Genomic DNA, 17,500 nt, shown 5'->3' with positions numbered 1-17,500 from the left:
CAGACACACACACACACACACATAACAGACACACACACACACACACACACACACATCCATAAATCTTTTTATAAATGCAAATAGTGTTTTAAAATAGTAGAAATGTAACTTGTAGTGTTAATATTAATAAATTAGTAATAATAGGAATGACAGCTACAGGAAGAATAATGTCAGCGTCAGTAACAGAGACAATAACAGGACGCCTGCCGCAGCGTTCATCACCTGGAGCGTTAAGGGACTTATTCAGGCAGTCTGATAATAAGGAACTGCAGTAGTCCAACCTAGAAGTAACAAATGCATGCACTAGTTTTTCTGCATCATTTTGAGACAGGATGTGCCTGATTTTTGCAACGTTGCGTAGGTGAAAGAAGGCAGTCCTTCAAGTTTGTTTCATGTGGGAGTTAAAGGACAAAGATAAGATAAAGATAACTCCTTACGGTGCTGCTGGAGGCCAGGGCAATGCCATCTAGAGCAACTACGTCTTTAGATAATGTGTCTCTGAGGTGTTTGGGTCCAAGTACAATAACTTCAGTTTTGTCAGAGTTTAACATCAGAAAGTTGCAGATCATCCATGTCTTTCTGTCCTTAAGGCATGCTTCAACTGGTTAGTTCCATCTGGCTTGATCGATAGATATAATTGGGTATCATCTGCATAAAAATGAACGTTTATGGAGTGCTTCCTCATAATACTGCCTAAAGGAAGCACATATAAGGTGAATAGAATCGGTCCAAGCACAGAACCTTGTGGAACTCCGTGACTAACTTTGCACGGAGGACTCACTTACAGAGTATTAGTGTGGTATTAGTACTTTTACTGAAGTACAGGATCGGTACTTCCTCCACCTCTGAATATATTAAGTAAGTGAGACGACTGTTGGACAGAATTTGACCAAATTGTTGATCCGCCTGTCTGTCTTTTTGTCTGTCTGCAGGGCGGCCTGTCTGAGTTTTCCTCCTTTAACTATTGGAGAGCTCCCATCGCTGACGTGGACGCTCTGCTGGCCGACCTCAACCTGCTCCTCTGAAACCCTCCATCACCTGACCTCTGACCCCAGATCAGCCTCACATCACCTGACCTCTGACCCCAGATCAGCCTCTGCAGGCCTCACCTCCTGTCCTCTGACGCTGTCCCGTCGCTGAAGGAGATGTTACCGTTTCAGGAAGTCACCAAAATAAGAGCTTGGTTTTCACACTAAAACAGTCGGACAGGACAGAGGTCTGCTGAGACTGATCCTGGTTCAGATTACACTCCCACAGCTTCGTCGTCACTCTCTGATTCTTAATTAGTTTTCCTGAAATCACAAAGACCGAATCGTCTGTCTGGACTTTTATTTTAAACGAACGCAGTCAGCTGACATGTTGGAGTCTGTATCACACTGTGAGTCCAGCTTTGCCTGTCTCCACTGAGTCCGGATCATAACTGCTGTCATGAAGCTGATTATTCACCGAGAGACGTCGTCTCCCCAAACCCTTGAAGAAATCATGCTGAAGTATTTATACTTTTATAAACTAGACTATAATCACTCAGCTGGGATTTAATATGCAGGAAGGAATGTGTGTAGATTATTATACCCAGTGCAGAGAATGAACCTGGAGTCGTGCAGATACAGTTCTTGTTCAGTGTGGTAGATTTTGGACACCATTGATCCACATTAGATCTGAGTCATCAACATTAGATGTTAATAATTCATTTCGTTAATACTGATTTAATTAATTAGTAGCGGGAGAGAGAAAGTTGGGTCGGTGCATCTCTAGTTTCTGCTGCTGAGACGAAGCCGGGGACGAACCTGGAGACAACCCTGGGACGAACCCGGAGACGAACCTTGGGACGAAGCTAGAGACGAACCTTGAGTCGAACCTTGGGACGAAGCTAGAGACGAACCTTGAGTCGAACCTTGGGACGAACCTGGAGACGAACCTTGGGCGAACCCGGGGACGAGCCTAGAGACGAACCTTGGGCGAACCTTGGGACGAACCTGGAGACGAACCTTGGGCGAACCCGGGGACGAGCCTAGAGAGAACCGGCGAACCTTGGGCGAACCCGGCGACGAAGCTCGAGACGAAGCTCGAGACGAACCTGGAGACGAACCTTGGGACGAAGCTAGAGACGAACCTTGAGTCGAACCTGGAGACGAACCTTGGGCGAACCCGGCGACGAAGCTCGAGACGAACCTGGAGACGAACCTTGGGACGAAGCTAGAGATGGAACTTGGGACGAACCTTGGGCGAACCCGGGGACGAACCTTGGGACGAACCTAGAGACGAACCTTGGGACGAACCTAGAGACGAACCTTGGGACGAAGCTAGAGACGAACCTTGAGTCGAACCTTGAGTCGAACCTGGAGACGAACCTTGGGCGAACCTGGGGACGAACCTAGAGATGAACCCGGGGACGAACCTAGAGACGAACCTTGGGACGAACCTGGAGACGAACCTTGGGCGAACCCGGGGACGAAGCTCGAGACGAACCTTGGGACGAACCTGAGAGGCGAACCTTGGGACGGTTAGAGACGAACCTTGGGGCGAAACCTGGGACGGGGGCGAGACGAACCTTGGGGCGAACCTTGAGACGAACCTTGGGACGAACCTGGAGACGAACCTTGGGCGAACCCGGGGACGAAGCTCGAGACGAACCTTGGGACGAACCTAGAGACGAACCTTGGGACGAAGCTAGAGACGAACCTTGAGTCGAACCTTGGGCGAACCCGGGGACGAACCTAGAGATGAACCCGGGGATGAACCTGGAGACGAACCCGGGGACGAACCTGGAGACGAACCTTGGGCGAAGCCGGAGACGAACCTTGGGACGAACCCAGGGACGAACCTGGGGATGCTGTGTGCTGAGGGAGCTCGATAACTTATTTCGTGGATGTGAGGCGTCTCCTCGTGTTACAGCAGAGCAGAACCGGACTTTAAAGCATCCACGCTGTTAATCCTACAGGAAGTACTCGGTGATCCCAGTGATCTGATTGGTCGGTAGTTAACCAGCTTCAAGACGCCAGAGTTAAACCCAGAGACGGCTGACTAACCCACTGATCTCGCTGTGTGATACAGATCCCAGATCAGCTGTCCTTGTCTGCATGTCATCTGATCTGAAACCGATTCTAAACCTGATTTGTGTGTTTACACTGAAATCAGAACCGTCTCTGTATGTGGACAAAATATTAGAAACGCTGTATTGATCCAGTTTAGATTCAGTGTTTCTGTGAGTTCTGATGATTGAAGAATTGTTTTTGAGATTATTTATTTATTTATTGAACGAGAAACAGTTGTGATGCGTTCAAAGCCTCCTGACACTAAAGTTATTATCTGTTTCCATCTGTGCCTTTTTGTTCTTTCATCCTGAGCTGCTTCATTTATTTATTTATCTCTCGCGTCTTTTCCTTTCTCCTGTTTTACCGAGCGGCCTCAGACTGGAGCCACAGGGACAAACGCTACAGTTCACCTGTCCGAATGTACGGTACACCTGTACACCTGCCAACAATTAAAGAAAAATGTCCTTTTTTTGATCAACATCGCTTGTTTTCCTTCACAAATTCATCACATGTAGAAAGTCACGTTTCCACTGTCTCCTGGAGTCTTTACAGAGAAACGGACGGTAACGCAGAAAGGAAGTGATGCGTATCTGCAGTATAAACGTATCTGCAGGATTTTCAACGTACACAAAGAACAGTTTCCAATAATAAACAGAAAACAGATCCCGCTATCTCATTAATGTTTCTAAAGGATCGTTACGAGAAATTAAGTGACTGACAATAATAAACTGGAAGAAACTGATTTCACTTAAACTCATCCCTCTGCAACAAAATACATAAAGATTATTTTTTTAAACAAATCTTTATTCGTATTCAATTACAACGTTTGACACAGAAGACAAAGTTGACTGGTCAAAAAATAAATAAAATAAAATGGATCAAAAACAAAGATTTAAAAGTGCGATTCAATCGGTAAAATTAAGTTAAAGAGTTGTAACATTAACATGTAAATAAAAATATACACAGAAAACAAAAACCAATACTATGTATATATGTATCCACAGTGTATATATGTATACAGTGTATATATGTATACACAGTATACACTGCATACATGTCAGTTGATGTGTAAGCTATGAAAGCAGTCGAAGTGTCAGCTGAAGAGTTAAAACAGGATTTCCAGGGGTCGACTTTCTCCGTTTCCTTTCAGGTGGACTAAAAGACAAAATGTTTGGAGTGATATCTGTTGCACCGCTCTCGCCGGAAGCCACATTTTCCAAACCTCTACGACAGAGGGGGGGCGAGTAAAACCTTATCGTGACCGGTAGTCATAATAAACAAAACAATACGAGAATAAAACCCCGGCTGACAAATAGTGGGATCTCCCTTTAAAACACACACTTAAATCCACACACAGCAGGCCGGTCCACGCACATACAGGACGCCGTCAGTTTGTCCTCCAGCGATCACACGTGGAGCATTTCTCATCGTAAATCTTCTACGTTAACGTCTTTAGAACAAAACCACATTTCATCGACACGTGCGGCTTTAAAAACGAAAAGCGTCGCGATGTTCGCAGGCGGATAAAATCCTCTCAGGCTTTCGGCAGCTGCATATTGTGATATAGCACATTTTCTAGAAACCTAATTAAGAAACGGCTGATTTCAAATTAAACATATGGATAAAATGTCATCACATTAATGCAAAACATAAATAAAAAATCATAACATGAATATTGCCATAACTCGCTGACAAAATGGCGGATAGTTGAGATGTATATCTCTCAGGTTAAAACCAGTTGTTTCTGCATCAGATTCACACAAACAGCAGTTATTTAATAAAGTAAAAGAGCGGGACGTTATTTCTCTGACAGTTTAAACGTGTTTAATGTTTCATACTTACGGAGTATTTTTTAAAAAAAAACACGCTATAAACATCAGTTCATTCGCTAACATTTGTAATTAAGTTAAACCAGAAGACGGTTCGGCGGTTGTTGTTTTTAATGAGCGGAGCTCCGCGGGCAGGAACGCGCCTGTTCCACCGGCGGATCTGCGGTCAGCCGTCCGTTCGGCCGTGCGTCGCCGCCGGGCTGCGACTCCGCCGTCACGCTGACCTGAGATCTGTTCCGCCCTGTCGTCACAGAGCCCGCCCACAGGGAGGTTAACTCACTCTGGCTTCCACCTCCGGTGTCGAGGGGCCGCCATATTTGTTCCAGATAAAAACACAAAAATTACCATTTTTAAAATCGTTCTCGGCAGGTGAGCACCTGTCAGAATCTGATTTACGTCAGGAGACGTAATCTCGCGGGAATCTACGAGAGAAGAAGGTAAAACACGCTTTAATTTAACTTGCTAACAGTCTGCATGCACACAGGCTAACGGCTAACAGCTAGCTGGTAAACACCAGCGTCAAGACAAAAACAATGGCGACTACACTTCCTGTCAGGACTTTCAACATAAAATGTGGACTGGCAAAATATGATGCAGTTGTGAGAGTTACATTAAACTGTCACCACATCAGGAAACTAACACTAAAAAGCTTTCTCATCATTTAAATAAAATATAATGACGGGCGATAATTCAAAAGCTGAAGTCTTACTCTGGTGATATCGGACATGCTGTCGTGTTACACATTTCTACTCCTTATTACTTTACACACAAGTTTGGTCTCGTGTAATGACATATTAGCAATTTAGACACATAGCAGCCTATACATCAATGTCAGAAAATACCTTAGTTTGCTTAATCTTAAGATTTCCAAATACATGTAGAGCTTAAACAATAAATAAATTAAATTGCTCGCTCCGGCTGCACACCTGAATACGTGCTGGTTTCCTCTGGTGTCCTAGGACATGAATGTCTCTGGGTTGGTTTTTTTTTGGATCTTTAGCGGGACAAAACGAGACATTTTAACGCTAATAACATCTCTGAGAAACATTCACTGTACGGCAGAACTGACTGTGTTCAGCACAGTTATAACAAACCTCCCAAACAAGAATGCACTTTTCGCTCTTATTTTGAAGGCTACGCCCATAACATCCGGTGCCCGCCGCTAGCTTTCCGCAGTAAATAAGCCCGGAGGAGCCAGACGAGCCGCAGTGGCGCCTAATGTCCATGTTTTGCGTATTGTCAATTAAAGTTTGCACATTACTGACCTGTTTGTACTAAACGCGGCGATAAAAGCGCGCAGACCCTCCACAAACACACACACCGAGGGATTTGTTCTGTTTAGTCAGCTAGCGTGCTAACATTAGCAGAGAAGAGCAACCCCCGGCTGGCTCCTCACAAACCTGGACACGGTAAGTAGCTGCTCTGCCTTCCTCCGGAGGAATAAAAACGACATTATTTTTTTTGTCTTAGTCTTCGCGTGTAAAACGGCCACAGAAGTAAACCGCCGCAGTTGAAGGATTTCATCAGACAAACGTCCCGTACGCGGTTTGACGGCGCGCGCCTGAAGAATGCTAGTTAACCGGATGTGGAAGTAGTTTTTTCTCTCCGTGTGTAAAATGGGAAATTTCTGTCTGACTTCCCCCGGAAAACCAACAACTTAATATCAAACGGTTTCCTGTCTGCGCTGCTGTAAACGTTTTGGGTGGAGGAGCGTATGTTTTTTTTTTAGCGGTTGTGGCGGTGAATAGGAGCAGGGGGACCGGGGAGGGGGTACGTGGCACATGGCGGACTCTTTTCTGTCCGTGAAGGCGCGTAAAATGGCTCCCCGGCCGCGGACAGGGGAGCCCCGTCCCTCTCCGCTGCTCTGCGGCGCCGCGGGTTCCGTTGTCGGACGCGGTGTCGGGGCTAGCTCGCCTAGCTGTTTGGCCGCTGTTCCCGGTTCAGCTCACCGGTGCCGCGCGTTTAAAACCGGCCACGCTTTGTTTAATTTGTGTGTTTTTTTTCATCCTGCGGAGGTCATGGACGTCCTTAGCGCCCAAAGCAGTCGGCAGGTGTGAGTCCATTATCGGACACATCCACCAGTAACTTCTCCGCTTCTCTGTAAAGTATGTTGGGGAGCTAACAGGCCCTGCGTCTCACAGGAAATGTTATATTTTTCAGGAAACCTTTTTTATTTCTCCCTCCAGACTTTCTGTCTGTGTTTAAAGTGTTTGAACCCCTGCTGCACCTCACCTGTGCAGGTAGATTTAGAGTCCGAGCGTCTGAAGGCGGACAGGTAGCAGCTGCGCACGTGTTCGGTGGGTTTAATTGTTATTTTTTCAGTTAATTTCAGCTTGTTTTTCTCTTTTTAAGCAGTTCATCGTTTGGTCCAGAAAACGGTTTCAGCCCCGGTCGACATATTTAACACGTGAAGAATAATAATAATTAATAAAACCTGCACACATTCAGAAGCTGAGACCACTGACGTTTTTGAATGACTTGAATTAGTTTTAAAATAGTTATTAATTTTCCTGCAGGAAACTAATTAATAATTACTTCAGTAATGGAAACACCACCGCTGTGTGTCGCTTCTACGTTTGTGCATCATGTGGAATAAAGTGTGAAACTGCAGGTGTGTTGTTAAATGTTTCTGCACTGTGACAGGTGTGTGTGTGTGTGTGTGTGTGTGTGTGTGTCAGATGTCGTTGGTGGACCTGGGGAAGCGTCTGCTGGAGGCGGCTCGCAAAGGTCAAGACGATGAGGTCAGAAACCTGATGGCCAACGGAGCTCCGTTCACCACCGACTGGGTGAGACGCCGACTTCAGCCGGCTGTTTCCTCTCTTATCTCATCTCTGATGATTTAAAACTGTCCCAACATGTTTCCCACAATAACCACAGCTGCCGATAAAGACGGTTCTGACGTGTGGTGATCAGCTGCGTGATAGTTTTAGCACGGACCGCTCACAGCTCCAGCTTCCTGGTGTCGCAGTAAAAGAACCAACTGACAGGAGACAGAAGGCGTCACTCTGCTTTCTGTGTTAATGATTGTTTTTAATGATTTATAATGCAGAAACTATAAGAAGTGTGTCCGTGTGCGTCCACTGACAGCTTCGTACTAAACAGCTGTGTGTATATTCTCACTTCCTGTTCGTGCACTTGGAAACTTAAGGCGGCTTAAACTCAGCCTCGCCAGTCAGCTGGACGTCTGCTGTTCCTCCGAACAGTCGGTTTGTGGTTTCTTGATGTTCGTTACCGTCGCGGCGTCGAGCAGTCGGGTGAATTTAAAGACGTGTCTGTGTGTCCCGCAGCTGGGGACGTCTCCCCTCCACCTGGCCGCTCAGCACGGCCATTACTCCACCGCCGACGTGCTGCTGAGAGCCGGCGTCAGCAGAGACGCCCGCACCAAAGTGGACCGGACCCCGCTGCACATGGCCGCCGCCGAGGGGCACACCGTCATCGTCGAGCTGCTGGTCCGGGTGAGACTTCTTCTGACTTTACTGTGGATTGAATTGATTTTGATGGCGTTGTGGTTCCTTCGGGTCTCCGAGCCTCGAGGCTGACGTGTAGCTGAAAGACAAACAGAAAGGTGACCTTTGACCCTCCGCTTCCCAAAACCGCCAGTTGCTTTTAATGTTGCTGAAACAATATCTTACATCTGAAATATGGTTAAATCCTGCGTCAGTGGTACAGAGAGGTGGATCCAGACTCCTCAAGCTACATTTAGGTGAAAGAAAATACACAGAGCGACACATTTTAAGCCTTTTTCTGACTTCACCGTCCGGCTTTATGAAACAGGCAGCAGAACTCTAGTAAACGGTGGAATCAAAGGTGTTTATCTAGTGTTGGACTGAAGCTGAGCCTCCCTCCTGCTCCCGGCGTTCATTCATTAAAGTCACCTCTCTTCTTCTTGGTCTCATTAAAATAAACATCACTGTAACAGACAGGAGAAGCCAACCGGTCTGTTCCGCGTTTATGATGAGTTCACTTCTGTTTTTTGTTTTTTTAAACAAACTTTTTATTATAATTTCCAGAGCAGAGTAGATAGATGTACATGTGACGGTGATGCAGCAGATTAAACATCTGGAGAGAAAGAAAGAAATTAAATAAATATCCCTCCTTTTTTATAACTCAAACATTTCAGTTTGCCAATTTTCATGATTGCCGTCTGTCGTTTGTTTTACCACAAAGGACGTCCCGGCCTTCAGTTTGCGTCTGGACGGTCGATGTTCCACAGGTGTTAGCTCCGATATCGGCGAACGCCGCAGTTGGTGTATCGTCGGCGGTCCGTGTGAGAAATGTACGTGTAAGGCAGCAGGTGTTAGAAACCGAACAGCCTCCTTTGGTTCGCTGTTCCATCAGAAAACAGTTTTACTCCTCAGCGTGGATCCGCGTCCACTCCAGAGCCTCTAACGTCCCGCCTCCACTCTCAGAGCGGCGCAGACATCAACGCCAAAGACATGCTGAAGATGACGGCTCTTCACTGGGCGGCGCAGCACGGACACCACGGTGTCACCGAGACGCTCATCAAACACGGAGCCGACGTGCACGCGCTCAGCAAGTTCGACAAGACGCCGTTCGACATCGCCGTCGACATCCAGAACACGGAGCTGATGCTGCTGCTGCAGGTGAGGATCTGAAACGTACGACTGACCTCTGACCTCTGGGTTCGCTGTTAGATGATCCTCCTAAATCTCAAATACCAGTTTTGCTTTTCTTGTTTGTTGGTGTGTTGAATTGATCCCAGAGCCTCTTACTTTCATCTTCTTAAATGGGATTTATTTATATATTTATAGGCTTTATTTTATTGTACTTTATTACAGCTGGTGTAAAAATGTCTTAATGTCTAGAACTTTAATAATTAACGTTTGACTACGAGCTGATGATTTAAAGTAGACCCTGATGCTTTGATTATTCACTGAAACTGCTTTTTTATTTTATATCGTTCCATCAGTCCTGCTTTTATAGATATTTTGTCTTTAAAAATACTCCATCTATAAGTAATATTGTTTATTACAGTCCAGCTCAATAAATAAACCTGTGTGTGTGTGTGTGTGTGTGTGTGTGTGTGTGTGTGTGTGTGTGTAGGAGGGCATGCAGAACCAGGTGAACATGAACCAGGTGAGTATGAATGTGGAGACCAGCACCACCGCCAACCAGCCGCAGTTCATCATCCAGGGAATACCTGGCATTCAGGGGGGCGTGGTTAACCTGGCCGAGCTGCTCAACAAGGCCAACACAGGTACGAACAACACACACACACACACACACACACGCCGAACTCTTGACTGTGTCCTGTGCAGGTGTGACGTTTGTGTCTTTGTGTCTCAGGCGACTCGGAAGAAGCGATGGCCGCCAGCGCTCTGGACTCCAACATCCAGCACGCCACCGTCGTCAACGAGGCGGGTCAGAGGGTCATCACCATAGTAACGGACCAGCACGGCAACCTGCAGACCACAGGGGGGATGGCGCCGCCGTTCTTTGTCACCATGCAGCACGGACAGCAGAGTACGGCACGCTCGACCTTCGCTCCGTTCGACGCGCTCAGAGTCGCGCGAACGGGGTTTTTAACGGTGAATCTGCGTGTTTGTGTTTTCAGTGTTGGCGGTGCCGGCCAACACGGTGACGGAGGAGGTGGTGACGGAGGAGCCTCAGCCTCCGCCCTCCAGGAAGAGGAAGCTGGAGGTGACCAACAATCACAACGACACGGGAGAGACGGTGAGCGTGTTTACCGCTGGGATACGGCACGTTCATCCTGATATAACAGCGTCACAATAAAAATATATGTAATAGTTAAAAAAACAACTTTTACCAAACTCGACACTTTGCAGGAACCATTTATTTAACTTTCATCTCTTTATACTTAGTGCTGGATTTTTGAAATATATCAAATATCCAACAGATCGTCCAATAGTACTTTAAAAAAAAAAAAAAAAAAGCAAACAACAATCCGGATACAGATCCCTCACGTGTGTTTATTTAAAGAAAAGTGACAAAGATCAATACTGATCGGGACATTTTACAGTGTTAATCAACTTATCTGCGCTCTCTGCTGGACAAACTGTAGTGGAGACTCTGTTTCGGCCGACACACACGCTGGTATTGATATACTGTATTTGTAATGAGTTGATATTGGCTGATTTATATCGGTCTGGCTCTAGTTATGGCTTTTAAATACACTCTGGCCACTTTATTAGGTACACCTGTACAGTCTAATGCAGTCCAGTACAACACCTGAAGCTTATTAAACACAAACAGAAAGACTTTTAGTTCCTGGGTTTAGTGCCTGGATCTCCTTTAGTACCTGGAACCGTTTGATCCGGGATTAATGGGAATGAGTCTCCTTAATACTGGATTGATTGACTTCCTCTTCTTCTTCAGGAGTTGTTGCAGAGGCAGCTGCAGGAGGCCAACAGGAAGGCGCAGGAGTACCGACAGCAGCTCCTGCGTAAGGAGCAGGAGGCCGAGGAGTACCGCGTCAAACTGGAGGCCATGTCCCAAAGTCAGGCCAACAACGCCAACGCCGCCAGCACCGCCGCCAACGCCGCCAGCCCTGAGGAGGTGGTGGGAGGGGAGGAGGACGAGGAGGAGGCAGCGGCCGGCATGGTGGAGGAGGACGGAGAGATGGTGGTGCTGCAGGAGGGAGGGATCATCATGGAGGGGGAGGAGGGTCAGGTGACGCTGGTGGAGACGGGGGGGGAGACGACGGAGGTCAGCTCCTAACAGAGAGGGCTGAGGAGGGGAGATGAAGAGACAGATCATAACGGGAGATGGTTGGTTTGACTCGCGCTAATTTGCATCCCTTTTAATAGAGAGTGTGATGGAGGGGAAGTCGGGGCAAGATGGTTTCAAGTGTGCACCATTTTGAATCCCGGAAAGAAGAGAGGAGAAACAAAATGGCTTCCCCAACAACAGAAGGAGGAGAAAGACGACTGAAAACAGACTAAACAAACATGACGGGGGAGTTTAGTCGTGTGCCGTTTTAGTTCCCACTTGTTCTCTAACTGAATGCCTGCTTAACTGGGATGCAAAATGGCTGCTGCAGAAGGGAATGAAGCTGGATGAACGGGTCGAAGAGATGGAGACCAACTGAAGAAGAAGAAGAAACCGACAGCAGCGAGGAAAAAGATAAATTAACTCAGGAGGTCGGACCTTCGCTCAAAGGCATATTTACTTTTTTTGTTGTTGTTGTAACCGCAATCAGTGATCCCAAACCAATTTAAAATAATGGCGGCCTTCCCTATATGCAGCCATGTCTGTTCCCTGAACATCGCTTTAACGCACCATTTTGCTTCCCCGTTCGACTTGGAGTGAGTACTGATAAACCGGAGGACACTCATACAGCAGGAATTTTATCTTGTCGTCGTAACGTTTCCCCCCCGTGGATTTTTGAACGCAGACGGTTATCACCAGTATAACCATTTAAATCCTTTATTTCCGTTAGGTTCGGTTTTTGTCTGTCTGTTTTTATTGTGGGTAAATCCCTGAACCAACACATCTGATGCCTTCGTAACTAACCCTGAACCTTTTTGAAACCCAGTTACTCAAACCTCGCTGTCGCTTGCACCGTTTTGCTTCCCGAGAAGAGTACGGACAAAAACAAGGCCACGACTGGATGCTGTGAACGGAAAGAACAAATATTTTTGGACACTAAAATAACTCACTCTCAACTGCTTTCCTTCGTTCGTATTATGTTTTCCTTGTTGTGTTTAATGAGTTTTGTTTTTGAACACGTCACTTTTCGGATGTGACCTCATCATGTTTAAGAACAGAACGAACTCGCGCGAGTTCTTCGAAAACCGTTCTGGATCCGCCAAACAAGATTCCCCACTTGCTCCCTGGGGTAGGGAAGCCAAATGGCCTCGGTGGAGCTCGAAGCAAAGGGGAATCGTCTCGGCCAATTAACGTCTGAATATAGAAAAGTTCGTCTTCACTCCCACGCTGACCTGCTCTGATCCCAGAGTCCTGACGAGAACTGAACCAGATCCATCATGGAAACCTTTAATTTGCTCAGTAATTATGTTGATTATTATTTCAAACCGGCGTTGTTTTCCGTCGTCGGGTGGTCGAAGGCTTGTTGGGTCTAACAGGGCTGCAACTCGGGATTGTTTTCATTATCAATTAGTCTGCTGATTATTTTCTAGATTCTTAGTTCAGTCTATAAAATGGTTCCCGTCACAGAGTCCAAGTCTTCGGATGTTGATTAGCGTCATGGAAGAGTTTAAAAAGACAGCAAATATTCACATTGTCGAACCGGGGACCAACAGCTGATCAAATATGAAGATTATTTCCATTTACCAACTATTTCCAGTTAATTAATTATCATCAGCTGTTGTTCTATTGATGATGATGATAATTCATGGGAATATATTTGTTTCTGCAGAGGTGGTTTAGACTTTCAGGACCTCCTTCTGGTCTCGCGGTCCTTTAAAGGTGCATGTTTTTAGCTCTTTAATTAGACTTTGTAGTGTCTTACATTCCCGTCGAGCTGTCACTTTTTTGTTTTATCTTTATAGAACTTGCAGTCATTTAGTCATCGTCGTGTTTTGGTTAACGTTACGGTGTGGCCATGCGGTCGAAAACTGTCCCTGCTGGTGAGTTCAAGGACGCCCCGACGTCTGAAACGTGAGAGTTGACTGCCGAACTTTTTAAATCCAGAAAACGACCAAACGGACGTCCTGGCTCCCCCCGTTGAGGTTCCCACGTCCTGTTCAGCGCACAGAGACGATATTAACGTCATTTAGCTGTCTCTGCCCGGAGACGCAGACGCTAACCCGCTGTAATTTGGTTAAAAACAGCTTTAAGGCGTGATCATATGACCGCAGGGCGGCACTGCGAGGCGCGGGATTAGCTAATAACGCCTTAGTTGATAATTGTACTTTGGCACTTTATCTTATTACCGAAACCCACTGACGTGCAGCGCCCCTGCAGGTCTGGAGTCAGAAGGCAGTCGACAGAATAACGACTCGTCCGCTTCCGAACACAGTTGAGGAGTTTCCCCGTCAGCCGAGGGGTTCGCACCCGCGGGTTAAACAGGAGCGAGGTGAGCGGCTGAGATCTCACCAGCTCGCAGTCTGCAGTTAGAGATGAAACGCCTGAAGTCAGCGGCCGTCGAAGCGTTTTCCCGTCCCGGTTCAGCCCTGTTGGTCCCGCGGTGGAAAGGCCGTTATTGATTAGTCCCCGTCAGCTGATGGCCCCGTCAGCTGATGGCCCTCCGCAGCCCTCGTGCCCTTCTTTCCTCTGATCCGCGACTCTGCGTCTCTTCAGTTGAGTGTGATAGTTATTTTTATAAGCTCAGCGAAGCCAACCTTTTTCTATGTACATATAAAGTTGTATTTTTTTAACCGTACCTGAATGCTTCACCGTGATGATGATGATGATGATGATGATGATGGCAGCCTGCATTGTAATCTGAAATATAAACACTTGTTTTTTTTGAATAAGAACTTCGTTGTTGTGTTTTTGATGGTCTCTCAGCGATTTTATTTCTGAGCTTCAAGTCCTCGATATTTTATACGTTAGTGACGTTTCTGCTCATTGACGTGTTTTAATAACGGGAATAAACATAAGCAACGCTACAGAAGTGAAGACGTCTTTAAAAAAAGAACACAAATGATCAAGTGAAAGCTAAACTCAAAAAAGTATTTCAAAAAGTAACTGAATTATTAAAAGCAGCTTGAATCTGTTGAACAGTTTTAAACAGACTCGAAAATAAAACCTCTGCTGCGGGGATCGAAAGCTCCAGAACAGCTGCTAAATGGACCTTGTGTTGATAGTTTCCACGTTCAAGAATCAACTTTTAATCTCAGCTACGTTCTTCTTCTTTTATTTTTTTTTAAACTTAATTTACAAAAACAGAACATTCTGCTTTTTAAGTTTCGATTTAAAGCATTTTCCTCGAATAAAACTGGTAATAAACCAACATTTAGGAATAAAAACCATCAACGAGAAGTAACGTTTATAACCAGATAAACTACTGACGAGACTTCCGGAGCTTTCAACAACATGGTGCAGTCTTCCTCGGCGGACGGAGCTTGTTCAGTTGTCACTATGTGACCTATTAAACTGTATATTCATATTTAAGTCACATAATGACGACTGAGCGAAGTGCATCCACTGAGGAAGACTCTGGGGGAAAAAGCTGGTAAGTGGACCTTGAGTTAAGCTTCTTGCTTCCTGGTTTTCCTTTTGTCAAACATTAAATCCTTGAGACTGAAAGGTCATTCTTGACCTTTTAAACAGCAGCTGACAGAACAATCTTTCCACTCTTAGTCGCTGTTCTGGAGCTTTCGATCGCATCACACGATCTTCCTCTGCTGTGGGAGGACTGCCTGATCCGACTGAAAGCTCCAGAACTGCTAAAGGACGTTGTGGGATTATTATTTAACATCGTGTTAACCGAGCTAACACGACTTCTTTCACTTCACTAGTATTTTCTGGGTTCGTCGCTTTATTGGCATTTTGTGTTGTTTCAATAAAAATGATTGTGATCGATCAGCTGTGACGGATGTTGCTGTTAATCACAGCGCTTCATTTCCCTTCCGTAAACCGTCTCCGGTTGTACCGGACGGCACAGTGCGGAGACTTCGTCATTTTCCCGGAGAAATAACGATTAATTTCGTGATATTTGACAACTACAGCTCCCATGATGCTCTCGCGGGCTGGCTTTGGGGATATTACCGCCCAGATCCTGGATTATGGCCGATCAGCCCTGATTGACGTGCCCAGCGTCCAATCAGCGGCGGCGGAGAGGCACGCGGCCAACCCTGTGCGGCGGGGGGCGGGGCCGCAGGGGAGGGGGCAGGGCGCGAGGTATCATGGAGGATCAGTAGGCAAACTGTGGCCGTCAGAGGAGAGCAGCTACCGCTCGGGTCCCCGGGAGTTTCTCAACTGTTCGCCGCCCGCTTTCTAATCGCCACAGACCAAACATTTCAAAATGGACATGAAGAAGAGGATCACTTTAGAGCTGCGGAACAGGAGCGCGGCGGAGGTGAGCGGCTTTGGGTTTTAATAACATTTTAAATGCTGCCTGAAATAGCCCGCGAGGTGATGTGCGACCGGAGCCTGGCTGGCTGCTCCGCGTCGCTCATCGCACGGGGTCCGCTTATCGACAGCACCGCGGACGGCAAGTCTGCTTTCGGACATTCGGTCCGCTAAACCGCTTATCTCTCGGGGTGTAGTTGGATAAACTACCGCCGAGAGCAGCGGTCCCAGACGGATGTGGAAGCATCTCAGCGGCTCCGTCCGCCCCCTCCTCCTCTCCGGTGAAGTCCCCTTTCTCAGGGTGGCTCCGCGGACACAATTATACCATCTAAACGCACCCGGTTTACGGTTCTTATCCCACCGGAACGTCCAAACAGTTCCGTTATGTCCCGTTCATCTAAAAAAAAACACCTTCACGGACTAACGACGTGCAAGTTTAACTTTTAAATCAGTCACCGGCCGCTCGGAGGAACGCGGCTTTAACGTATAATGCGACATAACGGATGAATAATACTTCACAGGCGGGTCGTTAGTTCGTGTACCGGGGTGTTTGGGAGCTCACGGCGGGCTCCGGTCCCGGATAAACACTGCGTGTTCACCTCAACAACAACGACGACGACGTCGGTTGGTGCTTCGTCGTTCTCTGCGAGCGGACATCTTAAGTCGCCAACGGCTTAAACTTCGACGGAATTATCGGATCTCCCGACATTATATCAAACTTCGCTTCGTTAAATCGAGTTTAAAACTAAATGTACCGTCATTTTTAATTTTTTTATTTTATTTTCTAAAAAGGGTTTTGTCGAAATGTCCGCGCGAGCCTGCTCGGCGGCGGCCGCGGGGCGCGCGCTGAGGTCGGCCAGAGACATTTTGAGTGGGGAGCTCGTGCTCGGCGGTAACGCGTTACCTACTTAACGTTACGGAAAGCGGATTAGCGGTTGTTTCGACGGGATATCTGCGAATATTTATACTCGGCGACCTATAAAAACAAAACCGAAAACCCGCATCGCTCCGCGGCTCGTCGCGGCGTGGGGTTACCGTGTAACGGCTGTCGGTGTGGGGTTTTTTTTTGTTTTTGTTTTTTGAATTACAGCGTCGTAACGAATCAAAATGGCGTTACTCGACGAGGCTTTAAAGTAAAACAGATTAGTTTGACGACGCGGCGGATTACTGTTGTCGGTTTGTAGTCCTGTGAATGTACACAGCTAGGCGACGCGTCGCTTGTAATCGGTGTTTAAATAGTTTTAAATTAATGACAAACACCGCGTGCGCGGTGTTGTTCGGTTTGTGGCGACCCTCTTTATACAGCAGAGAGCTCCGTGTGTGATTAAGTTATATAACCGGACTGCCAACCGACCAGCTTCCGTTAAATAACACACACACACACACACACACACACACACACACACACACACACACACACACACACACACTTGTGCTCACGGTTCAGACTTAATTCACTTCAATTACAAACTCGTCCAGCAGACAACTTGTTGGTGTCATGTTTTATGAATAGGGGGATGCCGGCAGATGGTGTGTGTGTGTGGTGGGGGTTGTCTCCTGAGCCTCCCCACACACACACACACACACACACACACACAGTAGATTATAGTAGGTTTAACCCCCCCCCCTGCAGTGTACTGGTGCTGCTGGTCTCCAGTGATGGCGGCCGGCCTGCAG

General features: G+C 46.8%; 4 protein-coding genes across 9 annotated transcripts in view; 3 read left to right on the top strand and 1 right to left on the bottom strand.

Moving 5' to 3' along the window:
• The window catches only part of mllt11 (MLLT11 transcription factor 7 cofactor), a 4,969-nt gene extending 3,501 nt beyond the window's left edge, over positions 1–1,468 (top strand). Inside the window, exon 3 of the mRNA XM_044172168.1 lies at positions 933–1,468. Coding sequence (XP_044028103.1) covers positions 933–1,025 — 93 coding nt within the window. The 3' untranslated portion in view covers positions 1,026–1,468. The remainder of the gene's footprint in view (positions 1–932) is intronic.
• Positions 982–5,591, bottom strand: LOC122864708 (probable GPI-anchored adhesin-like protein PGA18). Its single transcript, XM_044172321.1, has 7 exons — positions 5,574–5,591; positions 2,766–2,883; positions 2,564–2,694; positions 2,411–2,481; positions 2,244–2,315; positions 2,031–2,172; positions 982–1,988 (listed from the first exon to the last, which is right to left on the bottom strand). The coding sequence occupies exons 1-7, from the start codon at positions 5,589–5,591 to the stop codon at positions 1,752–1,754; spliced, it is 789 nt and encodes a 262-aa protein (XP_044028256.1). The 3' UTR covers positions 982–1,751.
• On the top strand, positions 3,929–14,286 carry gabpb2a (GA binding protein transcription factor subunit beta 2a). Of its 4 annotated transcripts, XM_044172114.1 has the most exons (9): positions 6,302–6,969; positions 7,051–7,161; positions 7,543–7,650; positions 8,152–8,319; positions 9,274–9,468; positions 9,929–10,082; positions 10,172–10,348; positions 10,440–10,558; positions 11,222–14,286. In XM_044172114.1, exons 3-9 carry the CDS (start codon positions 7,543–7,545, stop codon positions 11,561–11,563), a joined length of 1,263 nt encoding a protein of 420 aa, XP_044028049.1. In that variant the 5' UTR covers positions 6,302–6,969; positions 7,051–7,161; the 3' UTR covers positions 11,564–14,286. The 4 variants fall into 4 exon arrangements, with proteins under 4 accessions (XP_044028048.1, XP_044028047.1, XP_044028049.1 ...); XM_044172113.1 differs by lacking the exons at positions 6,302–6,969; positions 7,051–7,161 and adding an exon at positions 3,929–5,301; XM_044172112.1 differs by lacking the exons at positions 6,302–6,969; positions 7,051–7,161 and adding an exon at positions 5,811–6,273.
• Positions 14,287–14,582: 296 nt separating this feature from the next.
• The window catches only part of anp32e (acidic (leucine-rich) nuclear phosphoprotein 32 family, member E), a 17,200-nt gene continuing 14,282 nt past the window's right edge, over positions 14,583–17,500 (top strand). For all 3 annotated transcript variants that reach the window (XM_044172142.1, XM_044172141.1, XM_044172140.1), the window contains exon 1: positions 14,583–15,830. In XM_044172142.1, the coding sequence (XP_044028077.1) occupies positions 15,777–15,830 (54 nt within the window). In that variant the 5' untranslated portion in view covers positions 14,583–15,776. The remainder of the gene's footprint in view (positions 15,831–17,500) is intronic.

This window comes from Siniperca chuatsi, linkage group LG17 (genome assembly GCF_020085105.1).
Source record: "Siniperca chuatsi isolate FFG_IHB_CAS linkage group LG17, ASM2008510v1, whole genome shotgun sequence".
In the NCBI taxonomy this organism is placed as follows: domain Eukaryota; kingdom Metazoa; phylum Chordata; class Actinopteri; order Centrarchiformes; family Sinipercidae; genus Siniperca; species Siniperca chuatsi.
Note: the sequence above shows the minus strand (reverse complement) of the source record. Positions and strands in the feature narration are given on the sequence as shown.